Source organism: Pan paniscus, chromosome X (genome assembly GCF_029289425.2).
Source record: "Pan paniscus chromosome X, NHGRI_mPanPan1-v2.0_pri, whole genome shotgun sequence".
In the NCBI taxonomy this organism is placed as follows: Eukaryota; Metazoa; Chordata; class Mammalia; order Primates; family Hominidae; genus Pan; species Pan paniscus.
In genome coordinates, this window is record NC_073272.2 from 149801499 (window position 1) to 149822500 (window position 21002).

Here is a 21002-nt window from a genome sequence, read left to right on the forward strand (position 1 = left end):
GAGAATTGAGGTGGCTAGGAATAACAAATCCTCAGGAACAATGAGCATGCCAAGCACCCACCTCTCACATTCCAATACTCTTCTCCCATAAAAGGAAGCAGAAACCATGGAAAATTGACTCTTCTATGACTGGAACAGGAAATATAAAAATGAGCCTGCATCATCTTGTCATACCATAAAGTAAGACAGAGCTACAAACAAATGTAATGGCTCAGTTACGTGAAGGGGACATCAGAGCCAACTGAAAGAGCTTCCAATGGACAAAGATGGAACAATCTGAGCAGAAAAATAAAAGTGGTGTTGGTGTTGAATTATAACCCCAAACATATAATAAATTACCATGAGTTCAGCCGAGATAAATTGAAGGTTAAATAAATACAAATAATGGGGGAGAATAAACAAATCTCCCATTGAGAAGAATCCCAAATCATTCATGTCAATACTGCCCCTTCCCAAGAAGGTGGACCATACTTCCCTACTACCCAATGGCTGCCCTTAGTGACTTTCTTTTATAAAGCACAACACAGAAAGGGGGGAATGTAATAACCTTGCAGAGGGAAATCCTGACAACACTACCTCAGCCAGTTCATCAGTCAACATCAACAGCGATGAGTCATGTTGCTAAAATATCGTGTAATGAGAATGGCATTTCGCCTCTCTGGTCTCCTACCCCAAAGCCATTACTCAAGTCTATATATGAAAAAACTCAGACAAATACCAAATGAGGGTAATTCCACAAATAGCCTGATCGATACTCCCCAAAACTGTTAAAGTCATCAAAAACAAGAATAGTCTGAGAAACTATCACAGCTTAGAGGATTCTAAGGAGACATGATGACTAAAGTAGCATGGTATCCTAGATGGGATCTTCAAACAATGACAGGAATGTGCAGGTGAATATTGATTTATGAATTATGAAGAATGTATCATATTATTGCATGATGTTAATAATAGGAGAAACTAGACATGATGTATAGGAAAACCCTCTTAACTGTCTTCGCAACTTTTCTGTAAATTTAAAATTACTCTAAAATGTTTACTAAAAAAAAAAAAACACTTAAAGGAATGGGGAAAAAAGCCAAAAATGGGGAGAAAATACTTGTAAACCCCATGTCAGATAAAGGATTCATATACTGAATGAATAAACACCTTATAACATGCAACCACATAAAAATGAAGAGTCCAATAAAATAGTAAATGATTTCGAGACTTCACCAATGAAGATACACAGATCACAAAAAAGCATATGAAAAGATGATTACCATAATTATTCAATAAAAATACAAATGTAAACAGCAGTAACATTCTTCTACCCACCTGTTACAATGGATACAATGCATCAACCTGAAAATACCAAATTGTACAAAAGATGTGGCATTCTCTTTCATTGCTGGTAGAGAAGAAAAAGAACACATTCACGCTAGAAGGGGCTTTGGCTATTTCTAATATAGCAAAACTTAGACTTACCATTACACACAGCAATTGTACTCCTAGGTTTTATCAAGGAAAATTGGAAACAGGTTCATACACACAAAATCACGTACACAAAAACATATATAGCAGCTTATTTGAAATTGACAATCAATACTTTTTCCAATTGGTGAACGGATAAAACCAATGGTACGTCCACAAACTGAAAATGTATTTAAAGCTCAATCCACCCTCTACCGTTCTAAGGCAGGCAGTTTTGTGGGTCAGTTCCCCCAAGTGTTCAGGGAAAACGAATCACCATATTAACTCTTCCAAATAATCCCAAAATACGGGCAATTATTCAACGAATTCTCCAAGGCTCCTTCTCCTGCATTGGGGGGAAAAAAAAGATAAAGACATCCAGCCTTTATAAAAAGAACATATGAGCCAAGTGTTCACTCATATTGCAGCAAATGTCCTAAATAGATAATTGTATATTCAACACAACAGTGGACTAATGAACAAGCAGCTCGTATGCAAGGAATAAAAATACAGAAAAAGCCTCTGAAATGAATTTTATGATATTTTCAAATTAACATTTTTAGCAAATGAAGATTAAAAGGCACTTTAATTTTCTAAAACTGACAGGAAACATACTTGAATGTGAAATGTTAGAAGCATTCCCATTCTCGTCAGGAGCAAGTCATTGATGTATGCTTTCACTGCTACCGTTCACAGCTGCAGTGAATGTTGAAATGAAAAAGAGAGCTATGGATATCAAGATGAAAAAGAGGTATGAAGATTGAAAAGAAATAGATCATATTTTTCAAAATATGACCATCAAGAAAATTCAAAGGAAGAGACACATGGAACGTTCAAATGAATAAGAGACTTCAGAAGACAGCATACAAAGACCACTGCAGCGAATACAAGAGACTTGTCACAGATGAGCAACTTAGAACATAAAATGAAAAATATACCATCCCCAACAGCATTTAAATCCAAAATATAAAGAAGAAGAAGCCTAACCAAAATATGCAAGACATTTACAGAAGCAACTGTACAAGTTTGCTGACAGATTCAGAGAAAAAATTCCCAAATAAATGGAGTAGTATATGATGTTCACTGATGAGGAATAGAATACGGCAAAGGTGTAAATCTTACTTAAATTAAATAAACAGTTAATGCCTACCTGTAGCTGCCAAAGTGACAATCAAGCCCAGGCTGCTGTGCTCTACTCCCAAAATGAACTGTGTAAAAATATAGAAGGGAAAAAGAAAAATAAAACAACAATATCAGCAACAAAGTCTAAACAACAAAACAGAGAAAACCCTGGGGAAAATTGAAAACTGTGTTGAACTGGTACTTGTGTTCTGGGCAGGTGGAGAGGCAGGGAGGTTGAGGAGGTCTGCAGCCACCGCAGACGACAGGGTGAGTTGCAGGAAAAGTTTTAAAGGACCACCCCACATCAGTGTAGGATCCGAGTCTGCACCTCAAAACACGAGGCCAGTAGCCCAGGGGTAATATCAGGACACCAGGAAAATTGGATTGATTGAGACACCATGGCTCCAGAATTCTGCCAATAACAACTAGAAACAAAGAGTAGGTTAGGACTACCTTCCAAAATACTATTATTTTAATCAAATATATATAATGAACTAGAAATAGAATAGTATGAGTGAATCACACATTGTATGAGTAGATATTGTTTGATAAAATAAGTACATATAGTCGACATACATATATGTATAAATATATGTAAAGATATATACACGTACATACATATAATTATACATATATAATATAAACATATACATACATATATGTGTTTATGCATATAAACATAAATATAATGCACATATACAATTGGCATAGATTTAAAATTTGTTTCTTACTATACGAATGCGAATTAAATTATGAAAATCACTAAAGTGGAATAGGAATTGTTAGGTAACTTCAAAACTCAGGACTTCCACAAATTTATTGCAGCTACTCAGTTTCTTCAGTGTAAAAATAAATCATTTAGTACAAAAGTTTTGCAAAATCCTCTTCTAACTGGGGAAGAGCCCCCGTGGGAAGGTGTGCCTCTTCTCCCAGAGGTCACTACAATCGTAGGTGCTGCAAACCCACAGGGAGAATCTGGCCTGGGACCCGCAGCCATTCTCTGCAAGGGGTGCAGCTGTGCAAATGCTCAGAGGTGACAGAAACAGAGTATCTCCTAAAAGAGCCAAGAGTCAAGAAGAGGACCCTCCTGAGTGAGGACTGAGGGTCCACCCACACCACATAGAGGGGCCACATAATTCAGCTCAGACCCTCATGTCAGCCCTGAAAGACCCCAGCAGCCTTGTCCCCCCACCACACCCTTCCCCCCACTGCCACCTCAGGGGACTCGGAAGCAGAACCTTGGTCTGAGGGAAGCAGACACCATCAGCAGAGTACGGAGCTCCAGGCTCTGCCAGATCTCAACGTGAGAACCTTGAGGGATGATTGAACCGCTCCTCCCTCATCCCCCGCCCCACTAGAATCCGGTTCCGCCCCTGTTGTCCACCCAGGTGAGCCCTGGGTGGACGGATGTGACGCCACTGACGTGGCCGCGGGGATCAGAGAGAAGCAAGGGCCTGGTTCTGAGGGGTCGGCTTGAGATCGGCTGAGGGAAGCGGGCTCAGGGTCTGTGAGGAGGCAAGGTGAGACCCTGAGGGAGGACTGAGGAGGCCCCCACCCCTCATTCATATAGGACCCAAAATAATCTAGCGCCGCCCCTGCTGCCAGCCCTGGACCACCAGGGGGCAGACTTGTCTGGCTGGGCCAACCCTCGCCAGCCCTGCGCTTAAGCCCCAGGGGAATCTGGAGTGAGAGCTTGGTGTGACCAGAGCAGGGCTGGTTAGCAGAGGGCAGGGCCCAGGTTCTGCCAGGCATCAAGGGCAGGACCCTGAGGGAGGGCTGAGGCTCCACAGAGCACATCTCTGCCCCTACTGTCAGCCCTGGGAAGCCCTAGGCATGGCGGCCGGGCATGGCGGCCGGGCATGGCGGCCGGGCATGGCGGCCGGGCATGGCGGCCGGGCATGGCGGCCGGGCATGGCGGCCGGGCATGGCGGCCGGGCATGGCGGCCGGGCATGGCGGCCGGGCTCGCTGATTCTGACGTCCGCATCCGGGGCTGATGCAGCAAAGGGGCTTCATGAGCACGGACTCAGAGGAGCAGAGGGAGGGCCCAGGCTATGCTGGGAGATGAGGGAGGCCCGAGGGGACCCAGGACCCCAGGACAGGGGGCCCACCCTACCTGTCTGAGACTGAGGGGCCTCCACATTTGGCCTCAGGAATCCGAGGGACTGAAACTCAAGTCAGCAGGGGGGTGGTGAACAGCCCTGCCAGGAGTCAAGGAGAAGAAGAAGAGGGAGGACTCAGGGGTCCTTGGACTCCAGATCAGTGGAGATCTCAGCCTTGGGAGGTCCCAGGATCTGTGGCTGCATGTGGCGCATCCTTGCTGCATTTTCAGGGTGTCAGAAAGGAGAGGGCTGTGGTCTGAGGAGTGGAGTCTCAGATCACTGGAGAGAGGTGCCCCAGAGCCCTTAAGGAGGACTCAGCAGACCTCCCATCATGGACCTAGGAAACCTGCTCCTGCTCTCAGGTCTGGGCACCCAAGGCAGGACAGTGGGGAAGGGAAGTGGCCCCCCCACTTTCTGGTAGGGGGCCTCAAGGAGATGGTGGCCTTGGCATGCAAGACACATCCACGGTTCAGCAGGAAGGAAAGGGCCATGCCTTGTCGTGGAGTAAATATGAATACGTGGATGACACCCAGACAGAGAAAGACCCCATGAAACCTACTACTTCTGTCAGCCGTGGGAATCCCATGCAGGGTTGTCCATGTAGTGCCTCCTTACTTCTGCCTCCTGGGTCTCAGGGAGGTAGCAACCTGGGTCTGAAGGGCGTCCTCAGCTCAGCAGAGGGAGCCACACCTGTTCAACAGAGGGACGGGGTCACAGGATCTGCAGGACCCAAGATGTGCTCACTTTGTGATGACTGGGGGTACTCCTGGCCTGGAAAGAAGGGACCCCACAAAGTCTGGCTAACTTTGGTTATTATCGCTGGGGGAACCCGATCAAGGGTGGCCCTAAGTGGAGATCTCATCTGTACTGTGGGCAGGAAGTTGGGGAAACGCAGGAAGATAAGGTCTTGGTGGTAAGGGGAGATGTCTGCTCATATCAGGGTGTTGTGGGTTGAGGAAGGGCGGGCTTCATCAGGGGAAAGATGAATAACCTCCTGAAGATCTTAGAACCCACCACTCAAGAACAAGTAGGGACAGATCCTAGTGTCACCCCTGGACACCCCACCCAGTGGTCATCAGATGTGGTGGCTCCTCATTTCTCTCTTGAGATCTCAGGGAAGTGAGGACCTTGTTCTCAGAGGGCAACTCAGGACAAAACAGGGACCCCCATGTGGGCAACAGACTCAGCGGTCCAAGAATCTACCAAGAGTCTAGGTGACAACACTGAGGGAAGACTGAGGGTACCCTCGATGGTTCTCCTAGCAGGCAAAAAACAGATGGGGGCCCAACAGAAATCTGCCCGGCCTCTTTTGTCACCCCTGAGAGCATGAGCAGGACTATCAGCTGAGGCCCCTGTGTTATACCAGACTCATTGGTCTCAGGGAGAAGAAGGCCTTGGTCTGAGGGCACTGCATTCAGGTCAGCAGAGCGGGGGTCCAAGGCCCTGCCAGGAGTCAGGGACTCAGAGGACACCACTCACCAAACACACAGGACCAAACCCCACCCTGCACCTTCTGTCAGCCATGGGAAGTGCAGGGAAAGGTGGGTGGATGGAATCCCCTCATTTGCTCTTCCAGTGTCTCCTGGAGATAGGTCCTTGGATTAAGGAAGTGGCCTCAGGTCAGCCCAGGACACATGGGCCCCAATGTATTTTGTGTAGCTATTGCTTTTTTCTCACCCTAGGACAGGACACGTGGGCCCCATTGTATTTTGTGTAGCTATTGCTTTTTTCCCAGGAGGCCTTGGGCATGTGGGGCCAGATGTGGGTCCCTTCATGTCCTTGTCTTCCATATCAGGGATGTAAACTCTTGATCTGAAAGTTTCTCAGGCCAGCAAAAGGGCCAGATCCAGGCCCTGCCAGGAGAAAGATGAGGGCCCTGAATGAGCACAGAAAGGACCATCCACATAAAATAGTGGGGAGCTCACAGAGTCAGGCTCACCCTCCTGACAGCACTGGGGTGCTGGGGCTGTGCTTGCAGTCTGCAGCCTGAGTTCCCCTCGATTTATCTTCTAGGAGCTCCAGGAACCAGGCTGTGAGGTCTTGGTCTGAGGCAGTATCTTCAATCACAGAGCATAAGAGGCCCAGGCAGTAGTAGCAGTCAAGCTGAGGTGGTGTTTCCCCTGTATGTATACCAGAGGCCCCTCTGGCATCAGAACAGCAGGAACCCCACAGTTCCTGGCCCTACCAGCCCTTTTGTCAGTCCTGGAGCCTTGGCCTTTGCCAGGAGGCTGCACCCTGAGATGCCCTCTCAATTTCTCCTTCAGGTTCGCAGAGAACAGGCCAGCCAGGAGGTCAGGAGGCCCCAGAGAAGCACTGAAGAAGACCTGTAAGTAGACCTTTGTTAGGGCATCCAGGGTGTAGTACCCAGCTGAGGCCTCTCACACGCTTCCTCTCTCCCCAGGCCTGTGGGTCTCAATTGCCCAGCTCCGGCCCACACTCTCCTGCTGCCCTGACCTGAGTCATCATGCTTCTTGGGCAGAAGAGTCAGCGCTACAAGGCTGAGGAAGGCCTTCAGGCCCAAGGAGAGGCACCAGGGCTTATGGATGTGCAGATTCCCACAGCTGAGGAGCAGAAGGCTGCATCCTCCTCCTCTACTCTGATCATGGGAACCCTTGAGGAGGTGACTGATTCTGGGTCACCAAGTCCTCCCCAGAGTCCTGAGGGTGCCTCCTCTTCCCTGACTGTCACCGACAGCACTCTATGGAGCCAATCCGATGAGGGTTCCAGCATCAATGAAGAGGAGGGGCCAAGCACCTCCCCGGACCCAGCTCACCTGGAGTCCCTGTTCCGGGAAGCACTTGATGAGAAAGTGGCTGAGTTAGTTCGTTTCCTGCTCCGCAAATATCAAATTAAGGAGCCGGTCACAAAGGCAGAAATGCTTGAGAGTGTCATCAAAAATTACAAGAACCACTTTCCTGATATCTTCAGCAAAGCCTCTGAGTGCATGCAGGTGATCTTTGGCATTGATGTGAAGGAAGTGGACCCTGCCGGCCACTCCTACATCCTTGTCACCTGCCTGGGCCTCTCCTATGATGGCCTGCTGGGTGATGATCAGAGTACGCCCAAGACCGGCCTCCTGATAATCGTCCTGGGCATGATCTTAATGGAGGGCAGCCGCGCCCCGGAGGAGGCAATCTGGGAAGCGTTGAGTGTGATGGGGCTGTATGATGGGAGGGAGCACAGTGTCTATTGGAAGCTCAGGAAGCTGCTCACCCAAGAGTGGGTGCAGGAGAACTACCTGGAGTACCGCCAGGCGCCCGGCAGTGATCCTGTGCGCTACGAGTTCCTGTGGGGTCCAAGGGCCCTTGCTGAAACCAGCTATGTGAAAGTCCTGGAGCATGTGGTCAGGGTCAATGCAAGAGTTCGCATTTCCTACCCATCCCTGCATGAAGAGGCTTTGGGAGAGGAGAAAGGAGTTTGAGCAGGAGTTGCAGCTAGGGCCAGTGGGGCAGGTTGTGGGAGGGCCTGGGCCAGTGCACGTTCCAGGGCCACATCCACCACTTTCCCTGTTCTGTTACATGAGGCCCATTCTTCACTCTATGTTTGAAGAGAGCAGTCACAGTTCTCAGTAGTGGGGAGCATGTTGGGTGTGAGGGAACACAGTGTGGACCATCTCTCAGTTCCTGTTCTATTGGGCGATTTGGAGGTTTATCTTTGTTTCCTTTTGGAATTGTTCCAATGTTCCTTCTAATGGATGGTGTAATGAACTTCAACATTCATTTTATGTATGACAGTAGACAGACTTACTGCTTTTTATATAGTTTAGGAGTAAGAGTCTTGCTTTTCATTTATACTGGGAAACCCATGTTATTTCTCGAATTCAGACACTACAAGAGCAGAGGATTAAGGTTTTTTTAGAAATGTGAAACAACATAGCAGTAAAATACATGAGATAAAGACATAAAGAAATTAAACAATAGTTAATTCTTGCCTTACCTGTACCTCTTAGTGTACCCTATGTACCTGAATTTGCTTGGCTTCTTTGAGAATGAAACTGAATTAAATATGAATAAATAAGTCCCCCTGCTCACTGGCTCATTTTTTCCCAAAATATTCATTGAGCTTCCGCTATTTGGAAGGCCCTGGGTTAGTATTGGAGATGCTACAGTAAGCCAGGCCCACCCCTGACCTTAGGGTGGTAGAGTCTAGTATCTGCAGCCACATAACTATGGTGGCCAGGTATCCTCTAAGATCTAAAGGAAAAATAAGAGAGGGATGAGCGTGTGGAGCAACAGGAAGTGGTGGAGTGTACATGCCCTGAACCAAGGCCTTTTGGGCTTTGGGAAACTGCAGTACCTTTTGGGCGAGCTGATTCTAATGAAGTGGGGTGGGGCCAGAGCCAGATTCTCAGAGGACGAGAGAAAAGTTTGGAAGGGAAACCTGCTCAGCAGTTCCTTTTGGATGGTGGATGAAACAGAGAGGCATCTCCTCCTGGGGCAGGAATGGGAGGTGTCCTGCACTCTTGTCTCAGTGCGGTTGAACACAGCACACGAAGTTGGTGATGGATACCCATCATACACATGGGTTTCCTGAGAGAGAAGCATGAATCTGCTGGGATGTGAGGCCCAGATGCCACTGGCCAGGTGCTTTTTTTCCTGGTTGTGAGAGCCAGAGCTGACTCTATTAAAGAAACATTCTAACTAGCTTATCTGAAGTGCAATTTGGCCAGTTAAAACAAGGGAAAAGATTTGGGGTGGTGATATAATGAATGAAAATAGTGGTTTAGATGGAAAAGAAGCTGAGAGGGAAGGAGTTTATTCTTGACTCATATTCTAGGAGCTCTGAGTTGCATTCCAGTTGAGGAAGACCCCTGCACACTGAAATTTTGAAGTATACCCTCTGAGTGGGTAAACTTACTGAAATTCATTGACAAAACTTCTTTTTTTGGCTAAGTAATTCTTCCAGGTCCTAATAAGCTGCATATTTTCTGATAAGTCCTGGAGAAATCAACAAGAACAAAATCTCAGAGTGCTAGGGCCTGGGGTCAAATAGTAGAAATATAGTCATCTGCCATTCTTTAAACTTCTAAATTACACCAGGCCCTGAGCCAGGTGCATCATTTACATTGCATACACTCCAACAGTGCTGTTGAACAGGGCTTATCACACCTGCTTCACAGATGAAGAACCCAAGGCTCACAGGGCTTGGGCATTTCCCAGGATAACATGGCTAGTAATAGGGCTGGAACCAGATCTCTAGTGTGATTCTTCTGGAGCTCATGCTCTTCCCATTCCTGCCAGCCTGAGGCCCACCTCCTGAATAGTAAGTAGTTCATTTCTCAGCACTGCATCATGTCTCTCAGGTGACAAAAAGAAGGACCCTCAGGCCAAGGTAGTAAAAGCAGGCCAAAAGAAGGTGACAATGAGAATCAAACAGCATTAGGGGCATGATGGTTCCCCTGGGAGCTGACTGTTGGGTGCTTTCTGTTGAGCACCTACTATGAAACACGTTATGGGAAAGCCTACAAGTGCTCATCCACATATTGGATTCTCTCCTTCAGCACATGGGACAAGTACACTCCTAGCCAGCATTTCTGTCTGGCTCCAACACTTTCCTGAGTTACAACACCCTTCATCTGGTCCCCCTCATGTACCCTCTGTTCCACCTCTGGGAACCTAGCCCGCTGCTTGCTCTTCCCTGCTACCTCTGGAGGCTGCACAGAATCACCTGCCCTCCCCAGGACGTGGAACATTCCTAGCCCTGCAAAAGTTCCCTGACTTTTCCACCACGCACCCTCAGTCCTGTCCCATAGCCACAGCCATTCTGGACTGTGACTTTAGACACCTCGTCCTCTCTCCCTGGGAGTCCTCTAAATACTCTTTGTTTTCCCAGTGGGGTGTGAGTGGAGTCTGCTTTGCCCATAATCTCTTGATTCTTGGGATACATCACTGAATGTAGAGAGTAGTTTGTCTAAGCCACTAGCATATTTGCAGAAGGATTTTTAGTGAGCTTCTTGTCTGAAGCTGGGGACTGAACAGGCAAATGGATGGTGCTCAGGAATCCCATTCCTTGATAAAAGGTAGAAGAAGAGCAGCCATCTCCTGAAGCTGAGTTCTTACAAATCCTGGGCTCCTCCTAGGACATAAGAAACTGTTCCTTGGTGAACATGCCAGCTGGAATTTGAAAAGAACCAGCCTTCCACTGCCTTCTGTCTGGCATCTGCCCCCAGGAACATACTGGCTTTCAGTGTGACTAGTGGCACCTATACAGGTGTTCAGACAAGAACAAATCATGTGGAGGGTAGCAGAAATGATGGGTAAGATTCTGCCCCTGCATCAGATGGAAGGAGGAAATCTTCAGCTTCCCGAGATGATAGATGGTGTTGCAAAGTGAAGTGCAGAAAATGCTATGGAGTGTAGAAGGTGAACTCTCCATGCTGACCTTACAGGATCCTCTTCAAATTTGATGGATTAATGCATTTGATAGCATCTGTCACATAGTAGGCACTTAAAAATTCAGACAATTTTAAGGCAAATCTGGTTTTCTCACAAGTTTCTCTAAAAATGGAGTGCTGTCGTCATAAAAAAATAGTTTCCATATAGTGTCCTTTACTTCTAGCTGTGTTGAAAGCCATTACTTCTCCATCACGTTTTAAAAATTTTTCTCAGATTGACATCAGACATTTCAGCTTGTGTGATCTATTTAAAGAAATAATTTTTGGTTCCATCAACATCATTTACTGTTTTTTGGAAACTTCTGAAATTTCTATTTCATTAATTGTTCTCTCCTTATTTATATCATCCACATATTTTTGTTTGCCTTTGGCTTTCTTTTCTTTTTCTAATTATGTAAGATCAAAGTTTAGATTTTTTATTTTAGTCCTTTGTTACTTTCTAATATAAGCTTTTAATGACAATGTTTCTTCTAGCCACTCGCTTAGCTGAATTCCACAAAATTTAAAACATATTTCCATTTTCATTTATTTGAAAATATTTTCTAATTTTCTTCAAGAATTTTTTTAAAACATAGATCAGTAAATATATGTGGTTCATTTACATGGGGACTTTACAGATATCTCCTTTATTATATTTTATTTTTTATTCCATTCTAGATTTTTAAAATACACTTTGTACATTTTCAATTATTTTAAATTCGTTATGGGCTCATTTAGGGTCTACTTTGGTGAAAATTCCGCATACACTTGAAAACCTTGTATATCCTGCTGCTGTGCTGTGGAGTGTGCAATAAAAATCAATCAGCTCAAGTTGGTTCATTTTGTTCTTCCATTCCTTCTACAACTTTGCAGAATTTCTGTCTACTTCTTCCATCATTACTTAGAAAGGAGCATTGCCATCTCCAAATATAACTGCAGATTTAACTACTTATCCTTTAAGTTCTATTAGATGTTGTTTTGTGTATTTTGAAGCTCTGCTTTTAAGTAAATTAACAGGACTATTGTGTCTTCTTTGTTAATTGACTTTTTTATCATTGCATAATGTCTCTATCCATGGTAATTTTCCTTCTTATAAAGTCAAAAAAAAATTATATAATATAGTCACTGCAGCTTACTTTTTAATTTTTTTCTTTAAGTTATCAAACAGTAAATTTTTGGGTTTTTTTTTTGGCTTTTGGTGTTCTGTTCTGTGGGCTTTAGCTCATATGTAGATTCATAAAACCACCACCATAATCACGATAGTAACACTTTCATCACCCTCCTCCCCCCAAAATCCCCTCCACCTACTAAAGCTTTATAGTTATACCCACCCCTTCACACCTAACCCTGGCAACCACTCATCTGTACTTTGTCATTTCATTTTTCTCTTTCAAGAATATAAGGTAAATAGAATAATAGAATATGTAACTTGTTGAGACTGGCTCCTTTCATAGAGCAAGACACCTTTGAGTTTGATATACTACACGTTGTTGTGTATCAATAGTTCATTTCTTTCTATTGCTGAGTGGTATTTCATAGTATGGATGCACCAAAATTTCATTTTCCATTTACCCATGGAAATATATTTGAGTAATTTCCAGATTTTGGCAAATATGACCAGAAATGTTATAAACGTTCATGTATGTAAGCTTTTGTGTGAACATAAGCTTTTCTTTTTTCCTTGGGTGGGATTGCTAAGTGTGTTGATATGACATTTGGAAATCATTTTTCATAGTGGTTGTATCATAATTCCCACTAGCAATGTATGAGATTTCAAGTTGTTCTTCATCCTTGTTAGCACTTAGCAATTTTTTTAAAAAAAGTTTCAGTCATTTTCAAATAAGTATTATGGTATTTCATCATGGTTTAATTTGCATTTCCCTAACAGAGGTGATGTAGAATGATTTTTCATGTGCTTATTTGTCATGCATATGTTCACTTAAGTGAAGTGTCTATTGATATCTTTTGGCGCCCCCCCCCCCAAAAAAAAAAAAATTTGGTTGGTTGTGTTAAATGAATTCATGGGAGACAATTGTTTTGGACTAAGCTCCATTGATAGGCAACAGCAGAACAGACGAAACCAGAATGGAATCACTCATCCTAATTGCCATATAATCAAAATGAACTTTGAAATGGTTCAGTTTTCCAAAAATTAAAAAGAAACAGGAGAGTCACAGCATCCAATGACAAAGAGCCCAGTGTGCTCGAGCAGGCATGGAAAGAAAGTTTTCTCCACTTTTATCATATAAGGAAATCAACTTCAAAATGACCAGTCAACTTTTTGTCCCTTGTTTCTACTTTTCTTCAGCCCTTTCCTGCATATAAAGTCAACCTCTTCTGCTTAGCTCATCAGAACACCCACTCTATTTGATAGAATTAGCAGTTGCACATTCTAGAATCACAAATAAAAGCCAATTAGATAATTGAGCTAAATATAGTGTAATTTGTCTTGTGACACGTATTTTCTAATTTTTGAGGTATTAGGACTCTTTATATAATCTTCATAAAAGACCATATGATTTGCAAATATTTGTCCAATCTCTTGGTTGACTTTACATGCTCTCATCAGAGTTTTTCACAGAGCAAAAGTTTTAATTATGAGGAGGCCCAATTTATCATATTTTCCTTTATGAATTATGCTATTAGTGTCATGTTTAAGACCTCTTTGCCTAACTTCAGACCATTAATATTTCCTCCCATGTTTTCCTTAAACGTTTTAAAGTATTTACACATAACATTTAGATTTATGATCAACTTTGAGTTAATTTTTGTATAATGTGTGAGGTTTTGGTGAAAGTTTTTTTTTTTAAATAGTTGGATGTTCAATTGTTCCAATACAACTGATTGAAAATGCTAACTTTTTCTTTTTTGAGATGGAGCCTTGCTCTGTCGCTCAGGCTGGAGTTCAGTGGCTCAGTCTCAGCTCACTGTAACCTCCGCCTCCCGGGTTCAAGTAATTATCCTGCCTCAGCCTCCCAAGTAGCTGGGACTATAGGTGTGAGCCAACATGCCTGCATAATTTTTGTATATTTAGTAGAGACAGGGTTTCACCATATTGGCCAGGCTGGTCTCAAACTCCTGACTTCAAGTGATCCACCTGCCTCGGCCTCCCAAAGTGCTGGGATTACAGGCGTGAGCCACCGCACCCAGCCTGAAAACACTAACATTTTTCTAATGAATTGCCTTCACTCCTTTCTAAAAACTCTTTTGGCTAATTTGTGTGGGTCTATTGAAGGACTCTGCATTCTATTCCATATTTATATAAATGCGTCTGTGTGTATCCATTAGCCAATTCCATACTGTCTTGATTACCATAGGCTTACATCAGATTTTAAAATTGGGTAGTATGATTTCCCTATTATTCTGTGTTTTCAAAATTGTTTTACCTATTCCAGCTCCACTGCATTTCCACACACTTGTTAAATCAGCTTGTCTACATCTAGAAAAAAAATCCTGCTGCTGCTTTGACCACAGTTTGTCTGAACCTATAGATCACTTTTGTATAGATGATACATCTTCACTGAGTCTTCTAGTCCATGAACACAGTATGTCCATTTATTATTTGGGCCTTCTTTGAAATTTTTTTCATCAGCATTTTGTAGTTTCAACGTCCCGATAATGTACATATTTTGTTAGATATGTAACAAAGCATTTCATTTTTTAATTCTCTTAAAACTGATATTTTTCTAAATGTTTTTTTCCATCTTTATTGTCCATTCTTGTTTTCAGTTGGGCATGTAAGGAGCTTGAAGTCTCTCTGTTATTGACACAAACAAGAGAAAAGCTGAATAAATTGAAAAACAACTTTTCTTTGATCCCTCAGAGAACTGAGACCATAGGGCAAACTGCTGCCCCAAAGTTCAAGAGACATACAGATACAGTCACAACCCTGGAGACCAGGAGCTAAATACCCAGGAACAAGTACTAGGATAGGCAAACCTCCTCTGCACAAGATGAATGGCTGGAGGCTCAGCATAGGTAAATTTGATAGCTAACAACTCCTGGGGGCGTAATCTTAATGGGGCTAACACATTTTTGGGAGTTTTATCTCCAGGAGCCCTATCGGGTTGTCCCAGTAAAGACCAGAGACAAATCCCTCCCTACTTCCTGTAGGGGGAGTGGAAAGCAGTCATTTGCAAATATGCCCAGAGGGTTCTGTTCTTCTTAACTAGACCTGATCTCAAGAGAAACTCTTTTTCTACAGTTTAACCTATTGAGTTTTTTCAGACTCGAATCCACCCAGAGTAAGGGAAATATCCAATTACAACACTCTGCAGCCTTCTTGTATCTCTAAGGGGAAAAGAAAACAAAACTGAGAAGCACTAGTGAAAGCTACAGCTCAGGGCATACTGACTCAAGCCTTCTATCATAGAAGGATAGACAGTTTCTCCTCTCTCCACAGCTTACTACCACGTCAACTGGGGGAAAAAAACTGAAAGAACTGTGCATGCTAGACCATACTGAACAGGTTCCCAAAGAAAACCAAACACAACCAAGGAGGAAAAATGAAGGACATCACAGGGAGGTTTAGCCTCTGACACCTACAGCTACAGCAAACAGTAAACACAGCCAGATGAAGGTAAACCTCACACTAAAGGCCTATTTAACTCCATTCTTTTCACCCACTACATCATGTCAAGTTTGTAACAAAAAATTTCAAAGTATAATAATAGACCAAAAAAAAAAAAAAAAAAAAAAACCACACACAACCATAGTGTGAAGATACAGAGCAGGCATCAGAAACAGGCTCAGATATGGTAAAGATTTTGGAATGATCTGACCAGGAATTTAAAACCATGAGGAATATGCTGTGTGCTCTAAGGAAACAGTGGATAATATGCAAGAACAAATAAGTAATATTAGCAGAAAGATGGAAACTCATTAAGAAAGAGTCAAAAGGAAATGCTAAAAATAAAAACAAGGTAACAGAAATGAAGAATACCTTTCATGGGTTCATCAGTAGACTGGACAGAGCCAAGGACACAATCAGTGAGCCTGAGGAAACGCAAGAGCAACTTTCCATTTTTAGTGCCATTATATCTATCTTGCGACCTTGCTTGCACTCACTTATTAGTTCTAGGAGTTCTTGTGCAGTTTCCTTGGGATTTTCTTCATAGACAGTCATGTCTTGTGAGGCTACAATGTTATATAATCCATTCCATTCTGAATGCCTCCTATTTTTCTTGATTTATTCCACTGATAAGAATCCCACTGCATTGCTGAATAGGTTCCTTTAAACTTCTAGCTTTCTCAGAGTTTTTATTACGATTATATTGTACTTCCTCAAATGCTGTTTTCTGCTTCAATTAAGATTATCATAAATTTTATAGTCTATTTATATGGTGGATGGCACTGATAAATTATCAAATATTGAACAAAACTTGCATTCCCCAGATAAAACTCACTGTTTAGATATGGCTGAATTCTACTTGCTAATATTTTCTTTGAGATTTTTGCATCGATGTTTATGAAGCATATTGGCCTCGAGTATGTTCATTTCTTTGTATTTCCTAGTTTGTTTGCTTATACTGTCAGCCTGGTGATATTACGATGATGTTAACCTGATGATTCTGGAAACATTCATTTTTCATCTATTTTATGAAAGAGGGTATAAAAATTAGTGTTGCTTTTTCTTTAAATATTTGTAAGAAATCTCCAGTGAACCTATCTGGATCTACAGATTTCTTTCTCAGAAAGATTTTTACTATGAAATCAATTACTTTAATAGCTAGGATACTATTCAGGTTATCCATTTCACCTAAGGTGAGTTCTGATATTTTGAGTTTGGGGGGAATTTCATTTCATCTTAAGTTTCATCTCAGTTCTTGAATTTTTCTGCATAGATTTGTTCTTAGTATTTAATTTTTATCCTTCTCATGTCTGCAGTTTCTGTCATGATATTTCCTGTTTCCATCATAACCTTAATAACTTGTGTCTTCTCTCTTTGTCTGGCTGACTTGAGTTCCATCCATTGTCTTGGTCCTTTCAAAAAACCAGGTTCTGGTTTCCCAGATTTTTTCTATCTCTTTTCTGATTTCAGTGTCAATGATTTCTGTTTCCTGTTTTCTTTCTTTCTGCTTGCTTTGGATAAATCTGTTTACTTCTTTTTCTGTTAAGGTACAAGCCTGGATTATTTATTTGAGATCTTTGTTTATCTTAATATAAGTATTATGTGGTATAGTTTTCTCTTTAAAAACTGTTTTAGCTGCAACCAGCCATAAAAAAGGATGAGTTCATGTCCTTTGCAGGGACATGGATGAAGCTGGAAACCATCATTCTCAGCAAACTACCACAAGGACAGAAAACCAAACACTGCATGTTCTCACTCATAGGTGGGAATTGAACAATGAAATCACTTGGACACAGGGCGGGGAACATCACATACCGGGGCCTTTTGCGGGGTAGGGGGCTAGGGGAGGGATAGCATTAGGAGAAATACCTAATGTAAATGACAAGTTGATAGGTGCAGCAAACCAACATGGCACATGTATACCTATGTATCAAACCTACATGTTGTGCACATGTACCCTAGAACTTAAAGTATAATACAAGAAAAAAAAGTTAGATGTGGAAATGCATGTTTTTAAAAAAGCTACTTAGGCAGTTGTGGTACACAGGCACATGGAAAAGGTGACTCTGAAAATGCTCTGAGAAGCAAAAGAGCCAGTTCTGAGTGTGCTCTGAGGTCATCTATGGAGGGCTCAGGAGGTGTTTTGGTAGTTCTCAAATAATTTAAACATTTTGTTTATTTATACTTCATAAATTTAAATTGTAGTTTATGATTTTTTCAGTTTCTCTACATTTTTCATAAAAATTGCTTTCTTAAAAATGGTTCATGAATCATAAAGTCTATCTGATCATTTAATCTTGACTAATATTTAGTTAACCTGGGGCACTTTGGTCTTCATAAACATGTTTTTATTTTACATTACTATGGGTTTTTGTTTATAATTTATTGATTTCTATTATGTAATTTTATACCATCACCATAAATCAAAGGCTTAAAAAAACTGTTTTAGCTGCAACCTACAAGTTGTGATATGTTACTTTTCCATTTTAATTTAGTTCTATGGATTTTTTAATTTCCTTGAGACTATGTTTGACCCTTGGATTGTTGAAGATTTTGTTGTGTAATTATCCTGCAGTTTGAGAATTTTCTGTTGTACTTATGCTATTGGTTGTTTTCTAATTTGATGCTATAAAGTTCAAAGAATGTACTTTTGGTGATTTGAATTTTTAAAAAGTTGTTGTTTGTTCTATGACTGAGGAAATGATCTACCTTGGTGAGTTTTCCATGTGTGCTTTAAAAAATGCATATTCAGATGTTGTTGGTACCATGATATTTCTATCCATAGTGTTTGTGAGTCACCCTGGGCCAAGGCTGAGAGCTGAATGATGATCTATCCCTAAATCATTTCTCCAGTCCTTGGTAAATATAAAAATTTCTACATGGCACCTTAGGTTGAGACCGGGAAATTCTACTCAATTTAGTGTGTTCCTTTTCTTACATTTGCTATTCTTAGTGATCTCCTCCATGCTCACTTGGTCCCAGGTGACTCCCTCTGATCCTCTAGCTAAAACATGGATCTTTCATCTCCTCACACAGCTGTGCATTTCCCTTGAAAGGGTCTGGCTAGGTAGCCAAGTGGCAGGAGAATAGAGAGAGGAAAATAACAGAAGGGATTCCTCTCACACTAGTTTTTTTCTGACAGCTTCTTTCATGTTTTTTTCCTTTGGTTTTCTACAGTTGGAATATGATATGCATAGATATATACTTTCAGCATTTATCTTGCTTGATGTTTTGAGATTCCTGAATATGTGTTTTCATGTCTGTCATTTATTTGGGGGAAATTATACCCTTTACCACTGCAAGTATTTATTTCGTTCCTTTCTCCTTTTCTTGTTCTTCTGGTATTCCAATTATGCACAGTTACACCATGTGTAGTTGTCCCACATTTCTTGAATATTCTGTTCCATCTTTTTCCTTCCTTTTTTCACTTTGAATTCCAGTTTTGAAAGTTTCTGCTTTCATTTCTTCAGGCTTTTTCCTTGTTTCCTCAGCCATGTCCTATCTACTGAGGAGTTAAATAAGACATTCTTCATTTTTGTTACAATGAATTATTTTATTTTATTTTTCTAATAAAACATTTTTATTGTGGTAAAATACACACAAAATTTATCCTCCTAACAATTTTAAGTATACAGTTCAGTGGTAATAAGTACATTCATAATCACCACCATTCATCTCAGGAACTGTTTTCCTCCGGCAAAACTGAAACACTCTACCTGTTAAGTATTACTTCCCCATTCCCTCTTACCCACAACCTCTGGCAACTACCTTTCTACTTTCTGTCCTTATGAATTTGACCACTCTAAGTACCTCATGTAAGTGGAATCATACAGTACTTTTTTGTGACTGACTTTTTTCATTTAGCCTAATGTCCTCAAGGGTCATGCGTGTTGTATTCTATGCCACAGTTACCTACCCTTTTAAGGCGAAATAATATCACCGTGTGTGTGTGTGTGTGTGTATACATATATATACCCTGCAGTTTGAGAATTGTGCATATACATACATATATATCACATTTTTAAATTCATTTTTTAATCAATGGACACATGGGTTGCATCTACATTTTAGCTATTGTGAATATGGCTGCCATAAATATGGATATACAAATATCTCCTTCAGAGTGTTCTTTCAGTAATCCTGGGTATATACTCAGAAGTGAAATTGCTGACTCATATGGTAATTCTATTTTATATTTTGTAAGAAATCACATATTGTTTTTCACAACAGTTATATCATTTTACATTCCAACAACACAAAAGTTCCAGTATCTCTACATCCCTGCCAATACTTGTTATTTCCTGGCTTGTCATTGTTCAATAGTGGCCCCTTCTAGGCCCTAGGTCCTGGATGACATTTCTAGGCACAACCTGTGCCAGAAGGGAATCTGCTGCCTTGAAGGGAAGTATCCAGTTCAGGCAGAATCTATCAGCTGCTAACCAAAGATCCCTTTGGCTCTGAATAACCAGCAGTGATTCCCAGGTAGTATGCCATGGGCCTTACATGAGACTCTGAGACATGCTGGCTTCAGGTGACACCCAGAACATTGCCAACTGTGGGAGTTATGGTAAGAGACTCCTTATGCTTGAGGAAAGCAAAGGGAAAAGGGGACTTTCACTTGCACCTTAGGTACCAGCTCAGCCACAGTGGGGTAGAGTAGCAAGCATGCTCTTTGGGTCCCTAGTTCCAGGTCTTGGCACTTGGATGGCATTTTGGGGCCTGCCCTGGGCCAGAGGTGGAGCCACTGCCCTGAAGGGTACGTTCCAGACATGGCAGAATTCACCACAAGCTGACTAAAGAGCCACTGGGCCTAAGTGAACATCAATGGTAGCCTGTCAGTACTCCCATGGGCCTATAGAAGTGGTGGCCATGAGATGAGGCTCCTCTGCCTATGGAAAAGGGAGAGATCAGGTAGGACTGTATCTCATGGTTTGACGGCCAGTTCATCCACAGCAGAGGAGAATGCAAGGCAGACTTCTGAGGTTTTTTACTCTAGCCCCTAGGTCCTGGACGGCATTAATGGACCAGCCTGGGGCCTGGGGGAGCTCACTACCCTAATGGGAAGGATGCAAGCCTGGTCGGCTTCACCACCTGCTGATTGTAGAGCCCTGGGGCCTTGAGTGAACTTAGGTGGTAGCCAGGTAGTGATTACAGTGGGCCTTGAGCAAGACTCTGTGCTGTGCTAACTTCAGTTCCGGCCTAAAACAGCCACATGGGTGCTTGTGTCACCTCAACCCCAGCCCTAGGCAGCTCAGCAGATAGAGAGAGACTCTGTTTGTTTGACAGAAAGGAAGAGAACAAGTCTCTGCTTGGTAATCCAATGAATTCTTGCAGATCTTATCCAAAACCACCTAGGTGTGGTACCTCTGTGAGTCTGCAAGAACC

At 42.4% G+C, this 21002-nt stretch overlaps 1 protein-coding gene across 2 annotated transcripts; it reads left to right on the plus strand.

Annotated features, from left to right (window-relative positions):
- The first annotated feature begins 3929 nt into the window (after nucleotides 1–3929).
- LOC129395328 (melanoma-associated antigen 8) lies at nucleotides 3930–9820 on the plus strand. 2 transcript variants are annotated; one of them, XM_057301113.2, is made up of 3 exons: nucleotides 3930–4094; nucleotides 6688–7000; nucleotides 7076–9820. In XM_057301113.2, exon 3 carries the CDS (start codon nucleotides 7139–7141, stop codon nucleotides 8093–8095), a length of 957 nt encoding a protein of 318 aa, XP_057157096.1. In that variant the 5' UTR covers nucleotides 3930–4094; nucleotides 6688–7000; nucleotides 7076–7138; the 3' UTR covers nucleotides 8096–9820. The 2 variants fall into 2 exon arrangements, with proteins under 2 accessions (XP_057157096.1, XP_054962491.1); XM_055106516.2 differs by having other exon boundaries at nucleotides 6939–7000.
- Nucleotides 9821–21002: the final 11182 nt, after the last annotated feature.

What these genes read in the sequence shown, in the direction of transcription:
- LOC129395328 (XM_057301113.2), top strand. Translation starts at nt 7,139, where the DNA reads ATGCTTCTTGGGCAGAAGAGTCAGCGCTACAAGGCTGAGGAAGGCCTT.